Source organism: Phalangium opilio, unplaced genomic scaffold (assembly GCF_054372755.1).
Source record: "Phalangium opilio isolate 3A_F unplaced genomic scaffold, DU_Popi_V2 ptg000082l_1, whole genome shotgun sequence".
Taxonomy (NCBI): domain Eukaryota; kingdom Metazoa; phylum Arthropoda; class Arachnida; order Opiliones; family Phalangiidae; genus Phalangium; species Phalangium opilio.
The window spans coordinates 8089235-8116761 of NW_028324189.1; the positions used below are offsets into that span (position 1 = coordinate 8089235).

At 39.3% G+C, this 27527-nt stretch overlaps 1 protein-coding gene and 2 long non-coding RNA genes across 8 annotated transcripts in view; 1 reads left to right on the forward strand and 2 right to left on the reverse strand.

Moving 5' to 3' along the window:
* The window catches only part of LOC149651376 (uncharacterized), a 96529-nt gene that overhangs the window by 52135 nt on the left and 16867 nt on the right, over positions 1–27527 (forward strand). For all 6 annotated transcript variants that reach the window (XM_089848260.1, XM_089848265.1, XM_089848263.1 and 3 more), the window contains exons 3-5: positions 25891–25952; positions 26844–26879; positions 27030–27065. In XM_089848260.1, the coding sequence (XP_089704386.1) occupies positions 25891–25952; positions 26844–26879; positions 27030–27065 (134 nt within the window). The remainder of the gene's footprint in view (positions 1–25890; positions 25953–26843; positions 26880–27029; positions 27066–27527) is intronic.
* LOC149651378 (uncharacterized) lies at positions 15364–17811 on the reverse strand. Its single transcript, XR_016371186.1, has 4 exons — positions 16907–17811; positions 16628–16831; positions 16080–16248; positions 15364–15871 (listed from the first exon to the last, which is right to left on the reverse strand). It is a non-coding gene; the product is annotated as an uncharacterized LOC149651378 (long non-coding RNA).
* Positions 20542–22712, reverse strand: LOC149651379 (uncharacterized). The gene is made up of 3 exons (XR_016371188.1): positions 22497–22712; positions 22313–22428; positions 20542–21921 (listed from the first exon to the last, which is right to left on the reverse strand). It is a non-coding gene; the product is annotated as an uncharacterized LOC149651379 (long non-coding RNA).

The following is a 27527-nucleotide window of genomic DNA, read 5'->3' on the forward strand; positions in this document are numbered from 1 at the left end:
AACGATTTAACTAGAATTAATTAAATTATTGACGATTATAATAATTAATATCAATTATATTTATTTAATTATTTAAGAAAACTTGTTAATTGCGGCTCGAGTCGGAGAGGTTTATTTTGGTTTTCCAACTTGTATTTTTTTCTACACAAAAAAACAAGAACATTTTTGTAAAACCGTCAAGTTTAGCGGCCGGTAAAAGAAAACTCTTTTCTTTTTCCTTTTTTTTTTGTGTTCCAGGGCGAGATTCGTTTATTTTTATTTTCTTATTTTAAACGGAGTAGACGTGACTCCGTATTAAGACTTTAATTGAGCGTAGAATCGCGGCGACCGCTGTCTAATCTTCCTTCCACTCGAGTTAAAAGACTCGTATACCGCTACTTTAGTATGCTACTCCACACTTGCCATATAAAAAGAAAGGAAAATTTAATAGAAGAATGAAAAGAAAAAAAAAACAGAGAAAGAGAGGCGTAAACTATGGCTATGCCATTCTCTCGACTTTTAAGAAGTAGCCTTTTGCACAATCCGACACGTAAAGCGAGAAGGCATTAATGTATACCTACCTGAGAACCAACGTTTACTCCGCGCAGATCGCCTCTTTTAGAAGGTTTTGGAATTTAAAATACTAACCAAGAAGCGATATCTAGTTTGTTAGAGAGAAGGTATAAATTCGCCACATTTCCAGCTTTATCTCCAGTCCAAACGTAGGTCCGGAGTTAATCCCCGCCTCTAAACTACACCCAGCATTTCATTGGTTCTTGAAAACTCACGTCAGCCCGACGCGAATGACGAAAATTACGTATTTTCTGACTGAGGAGAGGCGAAATAGCCCGGCCTCCTTTTACGTCCCCCTTGTATTTTGAAAGTGAGACTGTGACTATGGCGCGCGAATACTTAGGCATCTTATACCTTCTCCCTAGTAAACCAGATATCGCTTCTTGTACTAACTTAGTAGTGTTCTCAGGAACATTTATGAGTTCTTGATTAAATGTTTTACTTTGTATTCAAAAAACTGCTCGCGATAGGCGCGCCTCGAAGGCTTGAAGTGTTGAGTAATTTGACGGTACTGCCCTACGGCGACTGCGGGGAAACCACTGCCTGGTTACTCTACTATTAAATATCATAATAGGCTCTTTAAGACGGCTTAAAGATGATGTTTTTTTTTCACCAAATTGCGTTAAAAATTAGAACGTCTGCCATAGATCTCCAGCCCAATATAATGGGTTAAATTATTAGTTTGGTGTCGCCATCTAGTGACGGCAGGAATGATTAATTTCATAGTAGAAGTATTATTTTGGTGTAACCAACTTGTTTTCTTCCGACATTTACATTTATAATGACACAAATAGGGTCAGTGCTTTTTATTTCTCTAATTTACTAAATTAATTAAGGCAGCAGTTATAATGTCTCGAGTATAATTATAATTGGTTGTAATTATTTGCATATTTGCATTTTACCAGCTTATCTTAACAACGTACGTATCTTTTTGAATTCTTTATAAAGCGTTTTAAATTCGAGTTAAGGTTGGACCACACGCGTTTCTAAAAGTGTCAACCGGAAAAACGTATAGCTAGCGTAATTAGCGTTGTACAGGTAAAGCGATTGCGGTGTTGCCCCACCTTAATTTAGGTCCTGTTAGAATGTTGATTATGGATGGCTCTTTCGGTAGGGGTAAATTTTTTAATTTGCGTAAAAATAACCAGATGTTAATTGCTCGGATGATATAGGCGTTAACAAAAGGAGATGATCCAAAGGACATAGCTTTCCAGCCTAGGAATGAGGGTAATGTGTGTCAGGTTTTCTCTAACGAACGTCTCATCTCGAGTGTTCCTAAAACGTGATATCCCAAGGCTAGGCCGAATGTATTTACTGTAGAGTAAATGGTAGTTGAACACCCAAAGTTTTTCTCTACTAACATTTTTTCTCGGCGCAAACTAACATCAGCCGCGGAAAGCTGGGTCTCGCTAAAGAAATTCCACCCCCCTTAAAAAATGTACGAAACTTAAATTTTTCGATGGGAGGTTGGGTCCGCTTGTGATGAGCTTTTCGGCCAATAGAGAGACGTAGATCCGCTCGCGTAGATCTAAGGCGATCGGAGTTTACGTTATGGCGGAGCAAGTTAGGTGTAAATGTATTAATTTAGAAATGGATAAAAGGCTCTCAAAATAAACTCAGAGTATTTCCGCGCCAGAAAAATATAATTCCGTCGGCTTTCTCTAAAAACGTTTGCACACCACACGCCATAAAAAACGCAAACACAGTGCACTTGGATGAACCCTCCATGCTTGAACTTACTCGATAAAAAAAATAACCCCGCCTGTTTTACTTCACTCTCCACCGCTGTGGAGCGCTGCTTCAAAAGCTCGTTTTCGGTCGTGGCCGATATTTTAGAAATTTTATCTCTTCATTCACGCGAGCTCCGTTGGAAACTTTAAAAAGCTTAACGTCAGAACTTTCAGACACAGAGGCTACGGCAAAAAATCTTACATAGGAACTTGGTGTAAGATTATTCTACTTGTGGCAAGGCTAGTAGCATGAACTTTGTAATAAACTGAGAGATAATGCTATCACTCCAATAACAGCTTGTAAACTTAGGGAAAAATGTCATATAACATTTTTGACTCAAAATCATCCGAAAAACCCTACCCCCATTAATTTCTGACTAACCCTACTCTGTATATACAATGCTGAAATATTGGTTTTCGTTTGTTTCAATTCCCAAAACATTTTAGTTCTATTTCATTCCGTAAAAGGTTCGAAAGATTTAGGTATCGTCAAGAAGCGATATCTAGTTTATTAGGGGGAAGTTATAAGATGCCTAGGTATTCGCGCGCCATCGTCCCAGTCCCCCTTTCAAAATACCAGGGGGGGACGTAAAAGGAGGCCGGGTTATTTCACCTCTAGTCAGTAGAAAAATAAGTAATTTTCGTCACTCGCGTCGCGCTGACGTGAATTTTCAAGAACCAATGAGATGCTGGTTGTAATTTAGAGGCGGGGATTAACTCCGGACCTACGTTTGGACTGGAGATAAAGCTAGAAATGTGGCGAATTTATACCTTCTCCCTAGTAAAATAGATATAGCTTCTTGGTATCGTTGAACAAAGAATACACTTATAGTTTATGGTTATCCTGACCAATGCCTTCGCGAAAACCTTATTTTTTTATAGTTTAATCCGTGGGTTGTGAATTCCTCTAGAGGTTGCTTTTTCGAAATATACCTAATCTTAATTATTCTTGTTGAAATTGTCACCTATATACTTATTTGTCGCGTATATTAAGAGCTCGACTTGAAGAGATTCAAGAAGACGCGCGCGCGGTGAAATACGAGATATTTTCGTTGGAAGACTATATATTTTAAGAGCTAGTACACGCCGCTAATGGGATTTTTGTGTATTTAAGGAAATAGTCCCTGGGTATGTGTGTTGTGTGGAATCAGCGACTATCCAAGAAAAATACTAGACTCGCATATCGAATGAGAACCAAGATATTTGCCAGCACTCTTGAGAAATTCGACTTAGGACTGAAGTTAGGCCAGAGATCAATACACGATGGTGCGAAGCTTGCTATAGCTTTCTTCTTCTATTTATTTCACTATGTGAATGGTAGATGTCGCTTTAAAATTATTCCCCCATGCAGAAAACACAGTTGTCTGCGTGAACCTTCAATCTAGAAGGACCAGAAACAGGGAGGTGTTTTTTCTGCTTACAACGTCTGTGCGTAGTTGCCCGCCAAATCTTTACTTTTCCTATTTTCAATTACTTTAGTAAACTTTACTTTTAAATAGATGCAAAAAATTAAAATTTGTCCCAAGGCTTAGCGAAATGAGACCAAGCGGCTATTTTACTTGTTTACATTGTACCGTCTTTCTCCAAGACCTTGTTGTCTGGTAGCTTTTTTTTCTTTATTATTTTGGGACACTTTAGCAAGAAAACTTTAACGTGGGATCAGCCATTAAGATTCTGGTCCATTATATAGAAGGTTCATGTTCTCATTCGCGTAAGGCATGATTCGTGCTAGCTGAATTTCGTTGTACCCCGGTACCCCGATATTTACCCGATAATCGAGGCTTCTGCTATTGGAAAAGCATTTAGTCTAATCATCATTGATTTGACGTAAGAAATAAGATGGACGTTCTATTTATAAAGACTTGAAAGGTTTGTTGTCGGGTGGGATAGACTTCAATTAATACTTCAAACGGGAAATGTCGCGGGGAGTTAAAACCAATAAAAGTTGACGTGCGCCTCAATCTCTTTAAACCTGATCAAGGAACTTGACGGACCCACCGAGATTGAGATTGAAATAGAAATAGCTCTATGACGGCGCTTCTTAAAGTGAAAATGAAATGGTCAGACCATTGAGGATTATTTCTCATTTATTTACAATGGTGAAAATCAAAGGAAAATATGTACAACAGTAAATGTGGTACTGCAGGAGTAGATGAAAGAATTACGTAGTACCAGGGATGTAATTTTAGAAGCAGGAATGGAGGATGGTTAGTATTTACTTCAGTCCGACTCAGCCCAGCCCTCCAATACGTAAAAAAAATTTAAATTATCTTATTGGCTCTCTTAAACTACGTTTTGATGACGTTGCTGACGGGGACGGCGAAAAATACGTAATTCCTTTTTACCTCTGTCGCTATGACCCGCCTCTTCTTTCATTCCCCTCCGTCCCGTGGAAGGGGGTCCGGGACTTTGACGCGCGCCCAGATTACTCTGTTCTCCATTCCTTCTTCTAAAATTACATCTATCCCTGGTAGTACCCAGTATGATGTTGATGGCCCAAAAATATCGCTTTCTCCGTACCTTATTTGGTCGATAGCTTCCACTTTGTCCATCAAGTAACCTAGACTCCTTGTCTGAAATTAGATTTTACCAGATGTCGTTAATAAATTGAATTATTCTTAATAACGCTTCTTTCTCCATGGAGTGAAACCGTTAAGAAAACGAGTGAAGGATGTGGCTTTAATAACGTATCGTCCATCTTGTTGCAATTGCTTTTGAAGATCGAGTGGTACGAGGGAGAAGAACATTTTTAGTTGTTGAGGCTCTTCATCCGGAAAAGAGTTTGTGTTGCGCTGAAGCGCTTCTTCGTTCGCTCGCCCGTATTCCAAGGGCCTCTTCAGCATTTTTTCCCGCATTTGTCCCTCGCGACTGCCATTGTGCTGACAACATCACCTGAAACTTCTCGCGCGTCCTAAACGAAAATGTTTTTCTCATTTCTGTTCCTATATCATTGTCTGATAGAATGTTTAAGCAAGCCCGAAAAAGCTCCTACGATTTTAATAAGTAATACGCGGATTTGTCTGTCTGATAGTAACGCTTCACCATGGCGCTCGTTAATACGTTGAAAATATTCAAGTTAGTGATAGAATGTTTAAGCAAGCCTGAAAAGCTCCTACGATTATAATAAGTAATGCGCGGATTTGTCTGTCTTATAGTAACGCTTCATCATGGTGCATCTCGTTGATACGTAAAAATATTCAAGTTAGTGCTAGGCCTGACGAAAAAAGATATAAGTGATAAAAAAACTTTATTCGGGACTGTAAACCTTTTTCTCGAAATGGTTTTGGTTTTATTGGAAGTATAACATTACTCCCCTTTCGATCGTAATAGAGAAAGCATTAAACGAAAGAGATTGGGTTTTGTTTCCATTCCAATTTCATCTCTCCGTTACATTCTAAACCTCAATTTCGTGTTTACCCGCAACCGTTTTGTTTGGTGGAAAATATATATTTGTCAATTATTTATTGTTATTACGATACTAACCCTGGCACTGAACAAAATATCAGGATTCAGAAAGATTGACATTATTCGGAGCATTCCCTTTAAGGGTTAGAAAAGAAATCGGAAAGAGATACGTCGGTAAGCCATTACCATATAGTCCCCAACCTATATACGGTTGGAAATCGCTATCTTCGGTCTGAATTTAATGGCAATGACCATGCAGCTGTAGTAAGCCAGCCATATGTAGAAGAAAAGTACATGCAAATTATCCCCTCCTCTACCGTTTGGTTTTATGGCTCCAAGGTGATGGGGGTTCGCTTTTAATAGGGTGTTCGTTTTATTACGTCGGAACTAGATTAAACGGAAGTACACGAAAAAAACAGACACACAGCTAAGGTCAACCCATAACCTAACTACTTTTTTTCATAATTCGACGTAGATAATAAAAATGTTCAATAGGTGTTCCAAGGAATACGCAAGTTTAACAAACGCCAGTGAAGTTTAGTTTGTATTCGGAATGTTATTCACTATTTCAGGAATACAGACAGCCAATAAGAATCATTGCGTATCCCATTTTCTTTCAACGTATCTATGCGGATTTTGTGGCAAGAGCTGAATAGAGCATTCTCAGAAACCTTAGTGTGACGTCACCCATGCTATTTGCCCATATAACCAAAGCGGTACCAAACATGGCCGCCCACTGCCAAAGCTAAGCTTACCTAGGCAGTGACGTCACAACTGAGATAGCGCGATTTAACCTTGCTCGCCTAGGAACTCACGTTGCTAGCAGTCAACCAATGAAATAAAAGTTAGAAAGATCGACGTCACAATTAGAGGCGTGACATATAGTAAGTTTTCAAGCCCGGTATATACCACTCACAAAGCCCGCAAATAGAAATTGACATTTAATATAAAGGTGCATAGTGGTTCCTATTACCTGAATGATGATGACTTCGTGTTTATCGTATTCTTGTGTAAAAAATCGTCCGTGTCTCCCATCCTATCATTCCAGGCACCGTCAAAAATTCAAGCTGCTACCCTTTAGTCACGTAAAACAAACTTGCGGGGGGTATATTAATATATTCCACTAGGTTTATTGCTGCCATCTCATTCTCCTCCTCGGGTATAACCAAGCAACCAACCTTCTGGCGCGCGCCGTACACCATGAATCGTATACTTTAATATCGTTGGCACGAAAGACCGACCCATCCTAAGGATAATCCTTTAATGTTTTATTGCAGCTAGCCTCTTTTTTTCCTACGTAACGTTATGTATCTTCTTCTCGGGTAATAACACCTTACTTAGTATATACAGCTTCTTTACTATTAGTTATATGATGCTCTAACCCTTGGTTTATAACAAAAGTAAATTGAAATAGCGTAAAGTGCGCCCTAATTTATTTCTATTGTGTTACCATAAAGCTCGGTTTCATTTCATTAACGTTTCTTGATTTTAAGATTTTAAGTTTGGCTATCACAAGCTTTGTATATAATCAATACCTGATTTACCACAACGTACTATGTTCAGTTAGTGAATTCAAATCAAATTAAGGCCATTTCAGACGATACAACCTTTGGGCTCGGTTAGATGAGTGAACTAGCTGGGTTGTGTGAACAGAAGCTGGACAAGTTGACCAAATTATAAATTGATTACTGACCAATTTTTGCTGACTCAACTATTTGACCCATCTAGTTGAGTCAAAGGTTGTGTCGTCTGAAAAGGCCTTTAATTGTGTGTATTAGCCGCAACGTTCGTCTTATAGTGTGCTAGTAATCGAGTTCAGGTTTCAATTTGGCTTTTTAGATGTTATTCCAAGTATAAAGACAGCTCTCTTCTTTTTGTTTTTCTTCAGTTTTGTTTCTTAATGGTAATCGGAATCTTAATTAAGACTTACTTTCTTCTAGACTAACTAATTAACCGTCCTCTTTTTAGGCAGATCCGAGACTCTAGGTCTCTGGGTGTTTTCCCGAAAAGAGATGGCGTTAATTGAGAATGCGTCTCAAACCTCACTTGCCTCATTTTTCATCTCACTCGGTTGGGTTTATTCCGCTCGCGGCCGACGCCACGGTCTTTCTATTTCTTAGGCCAACGTTTTACCCTCGTATAGTTTATAAATACAAAGGGGTATTAGTTTGACCTGGGTTGCAGATGTATTAGTATAACCAGAAGTAAGATAAGGGACTAGAAGTATCAAGGTAAACAAATTCTTCACATGGCGAAAGTGAATGTTCTTGATAACACACCAACAGTTGGCCCTCTGGTAGCGGTTTCTGAATTTTCCTTCCGAAACGTGAGACGCTCGTGGTGGTAGACAGCCGAACTAGATTCAAGCACCCGCGTCCGTGTTCCTCGGCTTTAGGTTGAGGGGAAGGGGGTTGGAATCTTTTTTTGGAACTCGACCAATTTTTTCTCTCTAGTGTAGGTGCGATATAGAAGCGGCATAAAATCCTCAAATTTGTTCACTAGTGCCAGGATCTATTACCAATGCTAGAGCACTTTACTTCTAGTCCCTTATCTTACTTCTGGTATAACTGGGTCTTGAATTGTGGTAAGTGTAATATTAAGGAAGAACGGCGAGACTTATTCAGTTACTGGTAACATCGTTTAATGGTCTAAACAAACTACCATTCGGGGTAGGTTGCCCGTCGTTTATATAGTTGGCTGTTATCAGCTCTTATCTATTTAGGTCTGACCTTTGTCGTAATTTACATAAAGTTATGATCTATTTATAAGTTAACTGTTTACATAAGTCTATGTTATCCATAAGTCTATATCATATATATAACAGTAAGGATAGAAGAATGGTTTACTGGCGGAACTAACTTAATAGGTGGAGTACGGATAGGGGTTTTAGTTAAGCCGTAGCCATCTTGTTCTTTTCTTATGTTACCATTTGCTTTCGGTCAATGCAACGGGGAATCTCCGGGAAAGTCTTTGAGTAATGATTCGCCTTCAGCGACTACCCGCCTTTGCCTTTTCAGTCTCATCGTTGATGAGATCCACAAACCCCAAAACTCGTTTAACACTATTCGCGAGTGGTCTAACCAACTTCAAACAATACTAGCTGCTAGCTTGAAAAAGGTGAATTTTTTTCTCGTAGTCTTAGTATTGGGTCTATTCTTCTAAACTGGTTGCGCGCCTTTGGTGAAACCTTGGAAGAAAGAGTTGAGATGGCCCACCATCACAAGCTTCTCCATCGCGCCTCTCTACTGCAAGACTACACATTACGTGTTTACTTGTCCTTTTAGCATTACAAAGGCCATGATGAATTATTCCAATTTCGTTAATTTTTGCACGCGCAACAGTTCTAACCTGTATAGACAAAGCTTAGCTATTTCGGTTACAATAAAACTAATGAAGGTATTTAGCGCCCTTATGCCCAGCTCCGTGCACGCGGGGTCTAATCCTTAAGGTACATACGATGAATGACACCGTGATCAAAGACACTATAACCGTTAACTTGCTAACTGGTGCCCTAAATCCGTCCGTTACGAAGCCTGGCTTTGAGTGTCGCTCAAGACTTATCCTTTAAGGCGGCAACACACGTTGAACGGTATACCAAAACCAGGGGTAGATTTAATTTTAGAAGTAGGAGTGGAGAACGGTTCGTATTTACTTCAGTCCGACTCATAGCCCAGTAAAGAGCCCCTCCCTCCAACACGTAACGAAACGTTTAAATTATCTTATTGGCTCACTTAAACTACAGTTTGACGGCGTTGCTGACGGGAACGGCGAAAAATACGTAATTCCTTTTTACCTCTGTCGCTATGACCCGCCTCTTCTTTCATACCCCCACCCCGTCCCGTGCGCCCAGATTACTCTGTTCTCCATTCCTACTTCGAAAATTAAATCTATCCCTGCCCAAAACTAAGCGTAACTTTCCGGTGGTCAGGAGGCAGTAAGGAGAACTGAACCACGCGTCACCTCTGACGTAACAATTTACCGCTTCTCCCTGGGAACTTTATATTGAAGAGTGGTTTTTAACCCTCCCTAGTGGACGCTCTTCCCGAACACAGGCCAGGAAATGTGTGACGTTGTCTTAAGACCCGGGAATGTTTCGGCAGAAAACCCCCATGGCAATATTCGACTGGCAAGTTGCGAATCGCCGGCTAACGTTTACTTAGTTTTGTTTACTATGACGGCGTATACCGAGTTTACTTAAGCGGCAACAGAGGACTGTTGAGAGCTTGACACGTGGCTGATTTGGGGAGGGAAAGGGGGCAAAGCTTATAGATCCCTTGTGAGAATTACTGGACCTTAAATACCGGTAGCGAATTAGTGAATTCACACCTGATCGGGAGTGGAATAGTCAGATTAAACCAAACGTTTGTTAGATTACTTAACTGCGTGGCGGTATGTTTGTCTAGAGAATGGCTTAACCGAGGAGCTTTTACCGCTATTAGGACGGTAAAAATAGACCTCCCTACAATAATTCTTATTTATATCTCCTTTTTGGCTTAAAGTCAATTATTTGCTATTGCAATATCGAGGTTTGATTTTCTAGAAAGTGTTCCATTGATAAAACCTTATATCTAAGTCTATATAAATCAAAGTCCTGACTGACTGACTGATAATCAACACCCAGCCCAAACCTCTTGCCCTAGGAGGCTGAAAATTTGCAGGAACGTTACGCATGAGTAGTAGGCGCGTACTAAGAAAGATTTTTCCAATCCGCCGCCATCTTTAAAAATGGCGCCCAGAAATGTAAAAAATCTTCTCTATGCAACAAAGTCCGCGCGTTTCAACCGATTTCTCAAATATTTAGTACACCGGTTTACTTTAACCTATAGACGGGCAGAATGGTCTGTTGGGTTCGATTTGTTGCCATCTTTTTAAATGGTGGCCAGAAATTTAAAAACCCTCCTTAACGGAATAATGTCCGCGTGAAAAGTAATAAAAAATGTCCCAACGGGCTGACGGGCAACGCCAAGTGCCTTCGCTCCTAGGGTGCTATAAAAATATTAGTCATCAGTAAAATCTACACATTCTTTATATCATTTTGATGGAAGTTCTTATTACACGCGAGCGACGCCGCGGGTAACAGCTAGTATTTATGATAATTGAACTTATTAATAACGACATTTTCTCTTGCTTGGTTGGTCGCGTTCGTGCCGGTGCAATCATTGTTATTATGGAAGCCCGCGACATCTTGTTCAGTTTACTCGAGAAAAGGGATTTGAATTGATATTTCTCCGTATCAATTTACGCTGTTTGTAAAAGCTGAAAAATGTGAGGAATCTCTTGAGGCGATTGACGTTAAGAAGAAAGATATCTCCCTGTCGAATAGAAAGGCAACGTTGCGCAGAGTGGGTATGATCAAACCGACTTAATATCGAATTGCCATACTGCAGACGATGAAATCAGGGTTTATAGAGATCTCATCCACACTGTATATGCGATAGAGAGATGGGGGAGATCGCAAATACATATTCAGAAATCTTTCTTCTTTGGTTTTTCAAAGGAAAAAAACACCTCTGGCGATTTTTCTATGTAAAGAAACGGTTCTCTTGTTCAATGACCCTATTTATATGAAAATGAACCGATATATAATACCGACAAGATTATCTATATTCATTGTATAATATCAGTATATCTGATTTTTGGAATCATTCTGATCTGGGTCTATATTGAAATTGAATCCTTCTTCTTTTTCACTGTCTCATCTCATGCCCATAATCACGCGTGAACGAGGTAGAAAAATTCAGTTTAAAACAAGATCCGCGTGAAATAGCCGTCTCTTTATTCATTATCTACACGTATCTACACGTAGATTATGGATAGGTTGTATTCGGTGTCTGTGTGTGTGTTTGTTTGTTTGTGGTGTCTGTGGATAAGGGGATACACGAAAACCAGTTTGGATAGGAACAGGTTAGCAATGACGTGCAATATCAGTTCAGGGGCTTGTATTGAAGCAGAAGGAATTGGTACAGTTATTTATTGCATTCACTTCGGTTTGGGGCATGATGTTCTTGGCCAAACACCAGTGATAAGCTCGAATATGGGTCACATTTTGAGGTGTTTTGTTTCAGATTACGCCAAATCACGTATCGTTTTACATTACTTAGTTCTAATGGTTCTTGTTTTGATATAATGTGATTACATAATGAAAAATACCCATTTCCAAATACATATTCTTCTTAGAAACTAGGCCTACATCTTTGATAAAAAAATAGCACTCCGTCCCATTGAGACTCAACACTACACTACATTGCAGTATAAATATAAGAATTTCAAAGGTTCACCTTAAGGTCAACCTCTAAAACAAACACGAAATAGTTCGTTTCCCCCGAGGCGCGAGGGTGGTCTAAGTACAAAACTAAAGAAAGCTAAAGAAAACAGACGATGCATTGTCTTATAAAACGTCTCCTCGAGTCCACATTGATTCCCTTGACATTTCGGCTATTATTTTGGGCAGTTCTTTAAGAAAACGTCTTAAAGTTAACAATCTATAATAAATATCTGTTATACATTCTTCGTTCGCTTTAATTTGTCAGATTCAGCCTTCTTTCCACCCTCGCAAAAACCAATATCGCCAAAAGGCAGAACGGAAAAAAATAAATCCTTAAAGGGAGAATGAAATGATCGGGGAACCGGTTGTTTTTTACAATCGATTATACGTTGTATAAATTTTCAGCCTTCAAAAATCGACGCTTAATTTTAATAAACGTAGTAAATATTATAACGGGAAGACTAAGTTTAATCTGTCTTAAGCCAATTTCTTTAAACTTTGGAAACTTATACGAAACTAACGAAATGTTTCATGTACACGTTTTTTTTAAATCTGGATAGATTTAAAATCGGTTTTTATCTATTTCATTGTCCCTTTAAGAAAAACAAACTGTAGTAGGTTGAAACTCCAAGCGCGCAGTTTTTTAGAGCAACTTAACTTGAAACTAAGATGAATATTCGAAACCGTTCCATAGACGCTACATGATTTTCCTGATCTTAAACGCAAAGATTTGTTGAAGGGATGAAGACGAGTGTTTGGTTTTATAATAAGGTGTTGCTACGTCGTGGCCATACTCTCTTTTAGACGGTCAGAGATCCTGGGGGCTGATGCTCGGATGAAGAGCGGTCATCGCAACTCATCCGTCATTGGAATAAACGTCCGCGGTGGCCGAACTGATGCCTTTCGGGTTGCTGCCTTCCATAAATCACAGGGGCGTGATTCTCGGCTCGCCTTTACTCTAGATCACCATTTATTATATACAGGGTGTGACCGAACCAATACATATTACCAAGAAACGATATCTAGTTTACTAGGGAGAAGGTATATAAGATGCCTAAGTATTCGCGCGCCATATAGTCTCAGTCCCTCTTTCAAAATACAAGGGGGGACGTAAAAGGAGGCCGGGCTATTTCGCTGCCTCTCCCCAGTCGGAAAATACGTAATTTTCGTCATTCGCGTCGCACTGACCTGAGTTTTCAAGAACCAATGAGATGCTGGTGGTTGTAATTTAGAGGCGGGGATTAACTCCGGACCTACGTTGGGACTGGAGATAAAGCTAGAAATGTGGCGAATTTAAACCTTCTTCCTAGTAAACTAGATATCGCTTCTTGATATTACTATATCATAAACAAGAAACATTACGATGACGTAAAATTAATTACTTTAATGGTCAGAGAAGTTCGCGGGAAATTGACAGGAAAAACCAAGAGAAGTCAAGGGATTTGAACTTTCTTTTAGCGTTGGGATGACCAATCTTAGCCTAACACCCTGTACATCAAGGGTCACTTGCCCGAAAGCCATCGACAACTCCACCCAAAGAAAAAGGACGCCAAGGCCCAGAAGGTGATAATAAGAGACGGAAAGACGTTTCGTAATTTGAGCTGAAACGGGAATTTGATGGGATCTTGTGAATTCCTCTTGACGTCTCGTATAAAAATTCCATTCGAGTTTTCGGGGGTGTATGCATTTGACCCGGACAGGGAGAGTGACTGGATTCGCGGTATAGTTTTTAGCCTTCCAGAACCTTAAGGTTATCACCGTAAGTCTCTCTCTATATTCAGAACAGCGTCAATGTCACGCCATAGTTTCAATTGTTTGCTCCGACCCAAACGTCAAAAAAACTCAACTTAATAAACGAGAGACTCTTGGGAATTACGAGATACTATCAGTCCATCCCCACTCCCCAATGTTCAAGAATGAAATACTTATACTTTAAATCTGGTCGTGGTAGCCGTGAACACAACCATGGTGCTATTAACGTTTGTTGTGTCGAGTTTTTTCACCATAGATGTCGCTATAATGGTGCGAGTATACCACTCTACTACTATTGGCGACTTATGATAGTAAATGTATGTCTATTACTTTGCACTTTCGATGATATCTGATAGTGAACGGTTCTTTGGCCCGGCATAACGTTTTTATACCACTTCGAAAAAAAAAAGATTGGATTCCGAAATTTCAATTGCTAAGTTTGTTCTAGGTTCCGAGAGATTCAAGGGTTTTTAGAAAATCATTTTCTTTCTAAAAAGGATATTGGGACTTGACATTTTAAGTTCCATCCAGAAATTCAATCTCCTTAGAAATATTGTATGTTAGGACTGTATGAATCAAGCCTATCAGCTCCTATACGGAGAGCTTAATACGGAGACATGGATTTTTTTTTGTAAGATGGCATTTTCCATAAATCATAGTGAGAAAATATCAATGTCTGTCTGACAGTAACGTTTTATTTCCTGGCGGCAGGAAGGATAGCGTAGATGGCCCTCGAAACTCTAAGTATTTTCGCACCAAAGCTCGCGTTTCGATCATAGCACCATCTGGCGACGCAAATCGTGCTGTGTTGTAAGCTTAAAAGCAAGTTTTTCTTTGAACCTACGCCATCTATGGTCTTTATACGAAAACACGTTTAATTTTATGTTTTACGTTGTTCGATTTTAATTAAAAATGAATAAAAAAGAGAAAGAGAGAGTGGCCTCTGGGAAGAATTCTGTTAGCAATAAATCGATGGTGGACGTAGCTGGGGTAAATTATTCCCTTCGGAAGGAGGAGGAGGAGGTGAAGTAAGGCGCGAGTACTTGTTACGGTTATACTTGTAGTAGAAGAAAGCCCATGGAAGCGTAATAAAGACATTTTTCGAACGATGTCAGGGAGACATAACGGATGCGGCTTGTAAAAAGGACTAGATACAAAGACAGTTGAGGGGTCCAAAATAGGGTCTTACCCCCTCCAACCAACCAACCTCCGAGGGTTATTACGCGGTTCGAAAGAGGCCCTAGAAAGTTAAGTAGTAGCTAGAGAGAGACCTAGTACGGGACTAACCTTTTATAGTCCTCCCTATTCCCTTTAATGGTCTCTTTCCTCGCTCCTTCCAAGAAAGAAAGAGAACCGAAAAGTGTCACCTGGTGACTCGTCACGCTTCCAAAACTTTTACTGGAGAGAAGACGTATACTTGTAGTGAAAAAGAAAGGCAGAAAAAAAATGTGTCAGAAGTTGGTCTGCGGATGCAAACTTTGTGCCTTTTCACCCTAAAAACGGGGTTATCTTTGGAAAGTTTCGAGGGGAGATTCACTCCTCAACAATTGTACATGTCCGAACCTAAGTCACGTGGTTCTTCATTTTTATTACGACATTTTGAATAAATGTTTAAAAGTTCATGACACTAGTAATTTTTCAACATAAAATTCTGACTTTTCTTCAAATAAGTGGGAAAATTGGTCAACAAAAGTGGTCAGGGAAAACAAGTCAGATAAATAACTTGTGTGACCATCTTTATACCAGTGGCTAGGTTAGTCCCTCGGCAAGTCTTTTCTTATCTTTGCGCATCTTTCCAGAGTCTCAGGAGAGCTTTTTATAAGCCGTATAACGAAAATGTTCTGCTTTTTTTTTGTTTTTTGTTCCCGTTCAAATATTTCTTGCATCTTTCTTTCTTATACGTCTCCTTTGCCTTCACTTAATTAAGGCTCTATTTCACTACGCACCAGTGCAGTGTTTTTACGTCAGGGGAGACTGTTTTTAACTTCCGTCGCGCGCTTTTTGGACGCTGCCGAATTTTTCGGCTTAATTTATTGTTTGCCGTAGGCTTTTACGACTTCTTTTCGTTGACAAGAGTCGCGTTGTCACGTCTTTTAGCGAATTAAGAGTCCGTGTAGTAAGATGGAGACGAAAGTCCACGAATGCCAACGAAAACTCTTTGTTTTATCTAAAAAATAATTAATTTAATTACATTTAACTCAACAGTTAGACCCTTATCAAATCCTGAATGTGTTTAACATAAGGGCAAATTAACTTATTCAAATATTTGTAAAAACTGTTTAGGGTACCAGCCATAGTGTCTAAGCCAAGTGCCCTCGAACTTGAGTGTATAGAACGATTTACTTTTCTCATTACAAATAATCTGCGATGAGTACCTTTATCATCAGTTGGCGCAGTTTCAGTTCTGTGCATGGTGCATCATGGAAACCTATCTCGTTTACCGGGAGTCAGGGACTGCTGGCAAGATCATGGGCCTAACGGTCACCCAAAAACTCTTATCGCTAAAAGATTCCGTATAGCGAAGAGGGTGTCGAGTGGCGAATTCTTTCAGTTTTTAGCCCCGCGTAGCATTTATTATACGAATGGGTTGTTAGTTAGAAACAAGTAAGTCCGTAGTAGTAGTAGTAGTAGTAGTACCAAGAAGTGATATCTAGTTTATTAGGCAAAAGGTATAAAGTACAAACGTAGGTCCGAAGTTAATCACCGCCTCAAATTACAACCAGTTCTTGAAAACTCACGTCAGTGCGACGCGAATGACGAAAATTCCGTATTTTCCGACTGAGAGCTGAGGAGAGGCGAAATAGCCCGGCCTCCTTTTACGTCCCTCCCTTGTATTTTGAAAGAGGGACTGGGATTGGCACGCGAATACTTAGGCATCTTATACCTTCTCCTTAATAAACTAGATATCACTTCTTGGTAGTACCTATAGTAGTTGTTCGCCGATAAAAATTTGTGATTAAAGTTTGCCGCATAGAAAGTTTGCAGTAAAAGGGCTAGAGAAATTTCATCCACGTTTCTCAACTTGAACCGCATGCGCTGTATACTGTACTTCGCCAACCTAAGGCGGTGGTGGATTTTCTAGCCTTGTCAACTTAGAACCCAACTTGTTTTTCGTGGGTCTTTCTGCCTGGAATTAGGAGATTTACGGGAGATTTTCGTTTACTTTCAGCCCTAACGTTGTTAGATAAGTTTTTTCCCTTACAGCAGAATCCTTATGCCTTTGAGTTTGCTGCCAACTAACGGTTGGTTCCGCATCTATTTTCTCAGCAGAAAGTTTTTCTCTTGTTTTATTTTTTCCCTAAAGTAATCCACCACTTTGGCAACCATAAGCTAGGGCGTCTTTCTTCCACCAGTGTCTCATCGGTCGGTATTCGGTTAATCGGTTTCCTGTTTACAAGTTTTCGCTAAATGTTTTATCAAACTGATGTGCTAAAATTTCAAGGAATTTAAACTATTTTAGGGGCAACTTTGAGATATTGCGGATAATTTGCTGCAAGCTGTGGCCCACGAAACAATTACTGATTTAATTAGAATAAAAATAAATTTAGTTACAGTTGGGGGTCCACAAGATCCAAAAATATACAAATGGAGCTTCGCAGACTACTTGGTGGTGTAGTACATCATTATTACAGCCAGACTAAGTGCTCATTTGAACTACTCATTCATTTGGTATAAGAAAAGTCTTACGTTAGTCTAAAGCTAGCGACACAATTCGGTTACTTCTTGACAAGTCTAGAAGCGAGCAAACCATCTTGTGTTCTCGTCTGACTAACCGCATCAAAACAAACACGAATTATCGATGCAAAGTTCGCACGCTTCCCTTAGCTTCTGTTCATGCAGCAGATGTCATGCAGCAACGCAGTAGTTAATGTGCGGCGTTGCCATTACACTGAAATGAAATTAAGTTGATGAAAACTCTGTATGATAGTCGGGCTTTTAAACTTCCTTTGTCACATTGGAAGTTTCACGTGAATTCCTATTAGCCTTTGAATTAAACTAGACCACGAGCGCATTAGAATTTCAGTATGTAATTTGGACTACGTCGCTTTCCATATTTACATCATGAGTAACCTAGTGTAAATAAGTATGTCATTCAATGGCCCCCAACATTTCTCGTTAACACGCGTGATAGGGAACAAAGCTTCTTTTTCTCTTCTCTAAGAAAATTAGCATTAAGCGTCGTACTTACTGCTATGACGTAACTTATGTTTACATCAGTAAACATTTTTAAAAGTCTTTGAATCTCTTGTGTATAGTATAATATCGCTGTTTAAACACGGGTCTCATCTCGGAATTAAGGGATTCGGGGCGGATCTCGTCACGATAACGAAGACATCCTCGAGGGGCTTAATTTAAAATGAGTCTAAGATCAGAAATAGACGAAAAATCGCATTTGAAATTACCGTCTTGTGTATGCAGTTCGTAAATGGTCTGAAAGTTCATTACGGAAACTTAATTTCTTTAATATTGTAGATAAAAACATGGCTCCAATCATAAGTTTATAAGTGATATGTTCCATAAGTATGACACTTCCTATATACTTCGTAATGCTAGAGATCTAGTGAGAGATAGTTCGAGAACGACAAGCGAGAATTGACTACAATCGGATTTGCAGCTCCTCACCAGCAGGGTCGGAAATAAGCGCAGGACACTGGACATTGTCCAATAAAATTTTAAAATGTCCCATAATGTTTTCAAAAACTAAGGGGGTCACTGGACAGTTTGACCAATAAATTTTCTGACAGCTTGACTATGAAGATGCCACACTATTTTTGGGCTCTCCTGTGGACAATGTCCTATAATTTTTACAGTAAAAGGGGGGATCACTGGAAACATGCATGTCCTATAAGATTTTTTTTTCTTATTTCCGGCCCTGCTCACCCGACGTCTCTTTAGGAGAATCTATGACGTTTCACCTACGTCACTTCATGACAAGCACCAGTTTGTAACCCGTGACAGACTTATGGAACATATCTTATGAACTTATGTTCCAATATTCAATATTTTACACCCTCTTTCGATTAAAAAGAAAGATATTCTAGTTTAGGGTATCCCTTCAAGAGTACACCGAGTCTATTTGAAGCGTTGTTTGGTAATTTTTGATCTACATCCATTTCTGTTAAAATTAGTTTAGCCTCCTTGTCTCGAGGATAAACATCGTTACTAAGTCATAAATTCCGCTTAATACAGTATTTCGCTGTTCCGAATGAGGTTATCCCGTTTCCCTCAAACACTTTTGGGATCTTTAAATTACGCTGGCTAGCCTCGCTTAATGGCTAATAATTTAACTATACATAGAATTGGCGATACAGGAAACGAGGAAGGCTTTCCCTTAAAGCGCTCGCGTCTAATTGTTGTCGTCGTTCAGACAATAGCTATCGAGGAACAGCCGACGTTTAGTGATCGAAACCAAATTTAAACTTAAACAATTAAAAGTTACAAAATCTGATCATAACTATAGACATCGATTTTACTTAAAGGGATAGTTAAGTTGACAAATGAAAGAACATCACAATCATTAAGAAAACTAGCCAAAAATTAATCAATATTTTGTGACGTAGTATCGAATAGTATTTCAATTCACGTTGATAAGAGAAGACATTAGGTATTGTTTTATGAATTGACCTTTTTTAATGCGTAGGTTCCTTAAATGATAGTGCAGGCGAGATTTGTGACTTGAATTATTACAGCGTAGAATTTGTAAAATTGAAAACGTGAGCGCTGTACCAAGATGGTCTTTGATATTTTACGAGGGGGCGGGCGTTCGGTTGTGTGTGTGTCGAAATTCCACGCCACTGGTCAATTTCTCGTTAACTTTGTTTACTTCGGCCCAATTTATCCGATTTCTGTTCCAAGAGCAACTGAAGATTTTTCCTTCTTTAAGGCTCCAAGATTTTAGGTTCACCAGTCGGTATTATTATGCCTTGGAACTTCGCGTAGTACCAAGGAGGATTAGAGAAGGAGACGTATTGTGGGGTGAAGTAGCGTTCTACACCGCGAGTCTATAGAATCCCATGTGAAAGAAAGGGGATCGATGGGAGTTTAATTCGGTATTATTATGCCTTGGAACTTCGCGTAGTACCAGAAGTAATATAAGAAACCTCCCTACGGGAGGGAAGTATACAAGACGCCATAGTCGTAACGTTAAAACACGCGAGACATCCTCGAACCGCCAAGTACCATACTCTGACACTATTGCGCATGGACAAGGTACGGTAGATCTTAGTCCTTTGATATGGTCGTTGGAAAGGGAAAGAGGAAAAAGAGCTGTGTAGTCTGCTAAGCCGTCTGTCGTAAGAAATAGAGGATTCCTGATTTTACTAATAAATATTCACAAATATTTTTGTGAAGCCAAGAAGATGAAAATGATGAATACAAGAATAAAATTTCGAGATAGATAATAACACCATTTTAAAATCTATCTATGCACAGTGTTAGGCAAGGTAAGGGTTTAATTCAAATTGTGATGTGAAGTAGCGTTCTACACCGCGAGCCTATAGACTCCCATGTGAAAGAAAAGGGGTCGATGGGAGTTTAAATCGATTCCTTCCTGGTCACGTGGGTTACTGTTATAGTATTTATTTCGTTAGCTGAGCTCAATGGCAACGCGAATCGCGTGCATGCTCGAAAACGCTTGTTTACTGTAGAGATTGTGCAGTTATTATTACGACGTGGTTCGTCATCTTGTTTGATTCCCGGCAGCGTTCTGTTATTTTATTTTTTTTTACTTTGCTTTCCGCTGATAGAGCGATTTGTCGGAAATAGAGGTATCCCCCAGTAAGGTAAGATAACCCTGAGGCCTGAAGGAAGCTGAAGAGTATAGATTTGCTCCACCGATACAGTATTATTTTCTTTTTAATGAGATAGAGGTTCCCAACTATTCGAAATACCATTTTTCTTTTGGACAAAAAAGAAAAGCAACAAGATGGCCAATTTTGTCCTTAATGAAGTCACTTTTGATTGAAGAGATTGTTAATAGGCGATTCCCAAAGTCGTACGGGCTTCCTCAACTTGTTTTACTATGAGTTTGCTGTTTATGTCGACGACTGAAAGGCGCGTTCAACTGTACGTAGGCGAAAACCCGCCTTAATTCCTAGCAGACGACCGTAAACTTCCGGAAATATGGTTGCTAGATTCCATTAAACTGGCCTTGAAGAATTTTAAGAAGCATTTGAACCTAAATTTGACGAAGGATAGTGAAAATGTGAATGCTGATAACCCCGGTTTACTATGAGTTTACTGTTTAGGTCACATCGCAAAGGCGCGTTCAACTGTACGTAGGCGAAAACCCGCCTTAATTCTAGCAGACGATCGTAAACTTCCGGAAATACGGTTGCTAGTAAGTTTCCGATAAATTGGCCTTGAATAATTTTAGGAAGCATATGAACTTCAATAGGACGTAGGGTAGAAAAACTCCCTATTCAGTCCTTAAAACCCAGTGCCGTAACATCATCAACTTCATCATCTTCTACGGCCCTTTGCAAACTAATAGCTTCATCATATTGTATAGGATTCGGGGCTAAAATGGATTGTTTCTTGTTAGCTATAATCGCCTGACTTATCCTAGCTACCCCTCGCGTTCTCCACCGTGATATCTACTGTACTTGACGATTATTGCATTCTGTTTTGTATCGATTCTTATCTGACGGAATTTGTACGGGAAACATCCAACCAAACCATTCATCGTCTCGGTGATTAATGAGGAATGAGATTATTGATTCCAGATTTACTTTCTATTCAATTATTTTGATATACGTTTCCGTCTGGGATTCTATGTTTACCTCACATTTCATTCATATGTTAGATAAAAGAGATTTCCGTACATTTTTCATCGAATTTCGTTCCAATGGCGTATAGAAATGACCTTCCACCAATTCCGAGTGCAAAGACAAAGTTTTGTTCGTGATTATTCACGTCAGGATTAATCCAATAAGGCGGTAATTTGCCCACCGAAAGAATTCCCAGCTGGATAAACAGAAATCATTAGCGCGGTGCCCGGAGTCCCGGGAAACCCGAGAGCTTTCCGTATGAATGATGGACGAAAAATGAACTGGCGGTTATCCCAGATGATGAACTCGATCCCTATCCATTCTTTTATTTATGAACTAAGCTTATACACAATCAGGGACACGAATAACAGTTGCGTTCCCATGACGTAAGCTTCCTAATTCTCCAGTACGCATCGTACTTAGCACTTTAGGGAAGGCTTTCATATACCTGTTGTGAAGGACATCACTTTCTGCTCTTGGTTATACTAAGTGTAGCCAAGAAGCGATATCCAGTTTACTAGGGAGAAGGTATAAGATGCCTAAGTATTCGCTCGCCATAGTACCAGTCCCCCTTTCTAAATACAAGGGGGGACGTAAAAGGAGGCCGGGCTATTTCGCCTCTCCTCAATCAGAAAATACGTAATTTTCGTCATTCGCGTCGCGTTGACCTGAGTTTTCAAGAACCAATGAGATGCTGGTTGTAATTTAGAGGCGTGGATTAACTCCGGACCTACGTTTGGACTGGAGATAAAGCTAGAAATGTGGCGAATTTATTCCTTCACCCTAGTAAACTAGATATCGATTCTTGTTGTAGTAAAGTACTATTGGGATTCTAGTACCTGGCTATAGATGATCTTAGCTTATTCCTCAATTTCCCCATAGCACCATGCACTGTCTTCTCCGATATCGTCATTTTCTCTTCTATAGATTATTCATCTCGGTGTAATACTCCATCCTATAGGGCGTCATATAATATACGTAATGACGGTACAACACAATTATGTATATAAAAGTATACTGCACGTGGTTTATCTAGTTGAGGTTGGCACGTGTAATCTTATGTATAATTGGTAGTTGCGACTGAACGCGCTTTTGTGAAGTCAACAAACATTAAATAAGGCGGTTTCTAGAAGAACATTTAAGTAATCATCTATTGAGACAAGTATCTAACTCATTCCGAAAAAAGGGTATTGATATAGAGCCAGGAATACGGTTTTGTATTTCCACCCTTTTAGTGAGAAGCCCTTGGCACACCCTCGAGGTTTTAGTAACACAAAGTTCAGAAACATTTCCACTTCCACTCGAAAGAAAGAGATACTCCAAGAGAGAGAGAGAGAGAGAGGAAAGAGAGAGAGCTCGGGGAAAGAAGGGTTAGAGTAATTAATTTAGCCACGATTCATAAGTCTTCAGACTAATTAGGAGCGTTCAATTAGCGGTGGTGGTGGCGACTGGGGTTGGGCTCTTTCCATATAACGCCACCTTGTTTTCTTTTCATCAAGGCACGATATAGATGACGCTGGTTTTACGTTTTCAGAATGAGTAATGAAGGATCTCCTCTCGAAGAATGCGCGATTGATTTTCCTTTGCCTATTTAAAATTCAAATAGTTTTGATAGCGGGAAATTGGATACTCGGTAACCCGATGTTTCCCTTCCTTCTTTTTTCTTCATGCTTATTATTCATGGCTTATATGTATATTTTTTAGGGGAGCTCTCGGGTGATGTATCGGTTTGTAGGGTCCGCGTAGAATACAATGCCTTTTCAAAAGAGTCACCCAAAGAGGGGGTTAAATTTGGTGTAGCAAGATCAATTTTTATCTACGTGCGTGTTTATATTTACGTACGTAGATTATAAGCTGGTCGTTTGTATGTTTGTTTGTTAGTGCGTGTGTGTGTTTGTTGGTTCGTTCCAATCGTGTACGCAAATAATCTACTAGCCGCAATTCTTTCGCAAAGTTGGACTTTGTCATCTATTCGGAATCCAAGGCTGTTTCCTTATTTTATTGACAAGCAGACGGCAGAAAATTGACGCGAGAAGCTTACTTATTATATTTATGCTACTTATGATAACTATATACTAATGTACTAAATTAAGATTAGCCTTCTCAAGGGTATATATCGTTGACTTTTATGGCAACGAAGGATGTATAATTTTTCGCGCGTAATTAAGCTCGTAAGGTCGAGCTACTTCCCTCGCTCCCGGAAAAAAATTAACTCATTTTTGCTAATTATCAAGAGATACTGCTGGTTAATTTCACCGGGAAATGTATACCAAAGAAGTATTACCTTATCAAAGTTCGTATATGTATGATATTTAGCTTAGTTAGAGTGATTACACCTAGAGCCCTCATCCCCAGGGTATGCAATACTGCCAAGAAGCGATATCTAGTTTACTAGGGAGAAGGTATAAGATGCTTAGGTATTGGCGCGCCATAGTCCCAGTCCCCCTTTCAAAGTACAAGGGGGGCCGTAAAAGGAGGCCGGGCTAATTCGCCTCTCCTCAGTCGGAAAATACGTAATTTTCCTTCGTCATTCGCGTCGCGCTGACGTGAGTTTTCAAGAACCAATAAGATGCTGGTTGTAATTTAGAGGCGGGGATTAACTCCGGACCTACGTTTGGACTGGAGATAAAGCTAGAAATGTGGCGAATTTATACCTTCTCCCTAGTGAACTAGATATCGCTTCTTGATACTGCTATGAGAAAGAAACAAGTTAGGAAAGAAAAATAAACCTCTCCGAGTCTAGACGCAATTAAGAGATTTTTCTTAAATAATTAATTAAATATAATTGATATTAATTATTTTAATCGTCATTAATTGACCTTAATTCTAGTTAAATCCTTTTAAGAAACTTAATTCTGCTATGAATAAAAATAAAAATTCATATATATATATATATATATATATATATATATATATATATATATATATATATATATATCAAGTTTGGAACATTTTCATATAACGTGTGGCGACATCTATCGGAATTTTTCGGAAACATTTTATTTTTAATTGTAATTGCCAAACCTCACTGATAAAATTGGAGTTTCAACTCCTGGACTAATTTAAGTCCAATACTGTGCTTCTGTACGAGTATCTTTGAAACGCCACACAATGACCAGTGTCACACTTATGGAAAATATAAACTTATGGTTATTATTAAGCATTGAAAATGTAGCTGGCCATTTTTGTCTTTCGAATATCGTTTCTTGTCTGTTTAACGTTAAATTTTCGCGTTAAAGAACACATACACGCAGGGAAATGTCGGCTCTCGGAAAACTGCCAAAGGAAAGATGGGTACAGCGAACTGGCGTAAGTCAATAAACAGCTGAATATTTCAGCGAACGCGTCTGTATTTCTTCCAATTGCGTGTCTCCTTACAGCATTCGATGCTCTAGCTCCAACCTTGGAGCGTTTAAACAAAGAAGAGTTGTTTCCCTAAACTTAATTCTTAAATATTCCGAATTTTAAAACTAAACTTTTAGCGTAAAAATTGTTTTACTTTTGTTCTAAATTATAAATAGACGGTTTTTAATGGATTGGGACCGGCTTTGATTCGAAACTACTTTTTTATTTTCTCCAAGCTTGGATGGACGGAAGAGGATTGTGGGTAAGCCTACGGTGAAAGTGTGCCGTGTTAGTAGAAGATAAGAGGGTAGGGGAATGATGGGATAACCTACATTTAGTGGTAGCTGGATAGAAAAATAAACGGCTGGCCGCTTTTATGACGTGATCTTTCACGGGTTACCGAGCTTTAGAAAAAAAGTAAATCTCTCCTAAAAATTTCCCAACTGAAAATAAAAAAATAACAAATAAATATTTAACTTTTCCATTGCATTTTTTAAACTTTCCCTTTCAATGTCTGTTTTATATCTTGTCGCGTCTTTGAGTTTCTTCTTTAACCCTTTCAAAGTTTCGCCTTGAATTTATCGAGAGAGTACGTGTGTTTATGAAACCATGATGAAACCTTTAAAGTCTACCATCTCTTTCGTTATTAACGTGTTTAGTTATGAAAGTGGAAGCGAAGGAAAATTAAAATAATTTAGTTCTCCATTCCGCCGTAATTTTCTGTTTGCTTTTGTTAAGTGTCTGAGATGGACGAACTCACTGACCATCACGCAACTAACCTAACCTAACCTCTGCTTACTACTCGAGATTCGCCTAAACTACTAGTCGAATACCGAACACGTGACATCTACCGACTTACGGTTTTCGCTATTTCGATCGTGCACTGCAAATATAAAGAATTCAAATGCAGTTTTATGTAAATTGTGGAAATGAACCGTTAAGATTGAATGTTTGAAGATTTTATTTCCGTATAATTTTGAGGTCCAAGAAACAATAGCTCGTGAATATTTTTGTATATTTTTTCTTTTGGAGAAAAGCGTCTTAACGCGCAAGTATTTTCTGTCTGTTTCAGGCCCACCTGGAAAAAGAGGCAAGCGTGGCAGGAAAGGTGAACCAGGAGAACCAGGCTCCACGGTAAGACAATGTTACTAACCATATTTGTTAGTAGTTCGTAAAAACCTCAAACGAAGTATACTATCCAAGAGCCTAGAAGAATATACTCTATTCCAAAAGTTGAGTCTGGTGTATTGAGCATTAAATTTCGGCATTCTCGGGGATTTTAACTAGTAACTGACACGATTAGGAACTAAATAAATAAAAATATGGCGGACCACTGACTTCCTCTTCCGAACACGCGTGGTCGAAAATACGTCACGACTCAAGCTTATTGCTGATTGGCTCGCGCATAGCGTTAACGATGAACGCGGCCGAAAAAATAGAAAGCTAATATCGCCACACTCAACGTAATTTCTGTCCAGCCAGGGATAGGTTTAATTTTAGAAGTAGGAATGGAGAACGGTTAGTATTTACTTCAGTCCGACTCATAGCCTAGTATAGAGCCCCTCCCTCCAAGACGTAACGAAATGTTTGAATTATCTTATTGGCTCACTTAAACTACGTTTTGATGACGTTGCTGACGGGAACGGTGAAAAATACGTAATTCCTTTTTACCTCTGTTGCTATGAACCCGCCTCTTCTTTCATACCCCCCTCTGTCGCGGGAAGGGGGTCCGGGACTATGACGCGTGCCCAGATTACTCTGTTCTCCATTCCTACTTCTAAAATTAAATCTATCCCTGGTCCAGCGTATAACTCTGCTTTTTTCGGTTGTCGCTTGACGTCGGGGCGTAAAGTCGTGATTTACGCCAAGTGAAAACCATCCTTTAAGCAGACGATGCGAAATGAGCGGGTCTATTTCATTATTCTTCTAAATTCTTTTGAAACAATTAAAAGTTGAATTAAAAAAATAAAATTTCATTCGTCCAAGTTTGAATCGTTAATATTTTTTCTTTCTCTTTACATTCAGGGTCCCATCGGACCACCGGGCAAACCAGGATTTCCTGTAAGTTTAAAAAAAAATTCATTTTATTATTTTTTGTTCTAATTAAGGGAAACGACGTTAGATGGCGTCGGAATAAAAAAACTGACTCTTTAATTAACTCGTTTCTTTCCTGCCATGGAATTTCTTTCTTTTTTTCTTGGATTGCAAAAGGGCGCCATTGGAATTGATGGACCTAAAGGAGATCCCGTAAGTGATTTTTTTATTATACACTTTTGTTACCAGTGTATTTTCCTTTTCTAACTTACTAACGATCTACCTAAGTAACGTAACAACAATAAGTATGTCGCCTTAATGATGGTTGTTTCTGAGAAAAGCTCAATTTGTTATTTGCCAATCAAAACTCGCTTAAAAGTGACCCCTGGTGGGGCAACCATGGACTAAGCAATACTGAAGGACCGATGGCAGCCCATAGAGCCGCATACTAAGCGAATAAACAACCAACGTTAAGCTTACCTCCCCCTTTTCAGCCCCAAAATGGACGGGGGGTTATAAAAATACTGAGTCAAATGCCGGAAAAAGCTAGCGCCATCTAGACAAAGTAAGACGTTAGCTACTTCCCTATCTAGAACGTTGATTCCCCCATATGCCCCCACTATCCGGTTTGCTACTATCTGCCGCTAGAAGGCGAATTAACAAGTATTTTTCAAC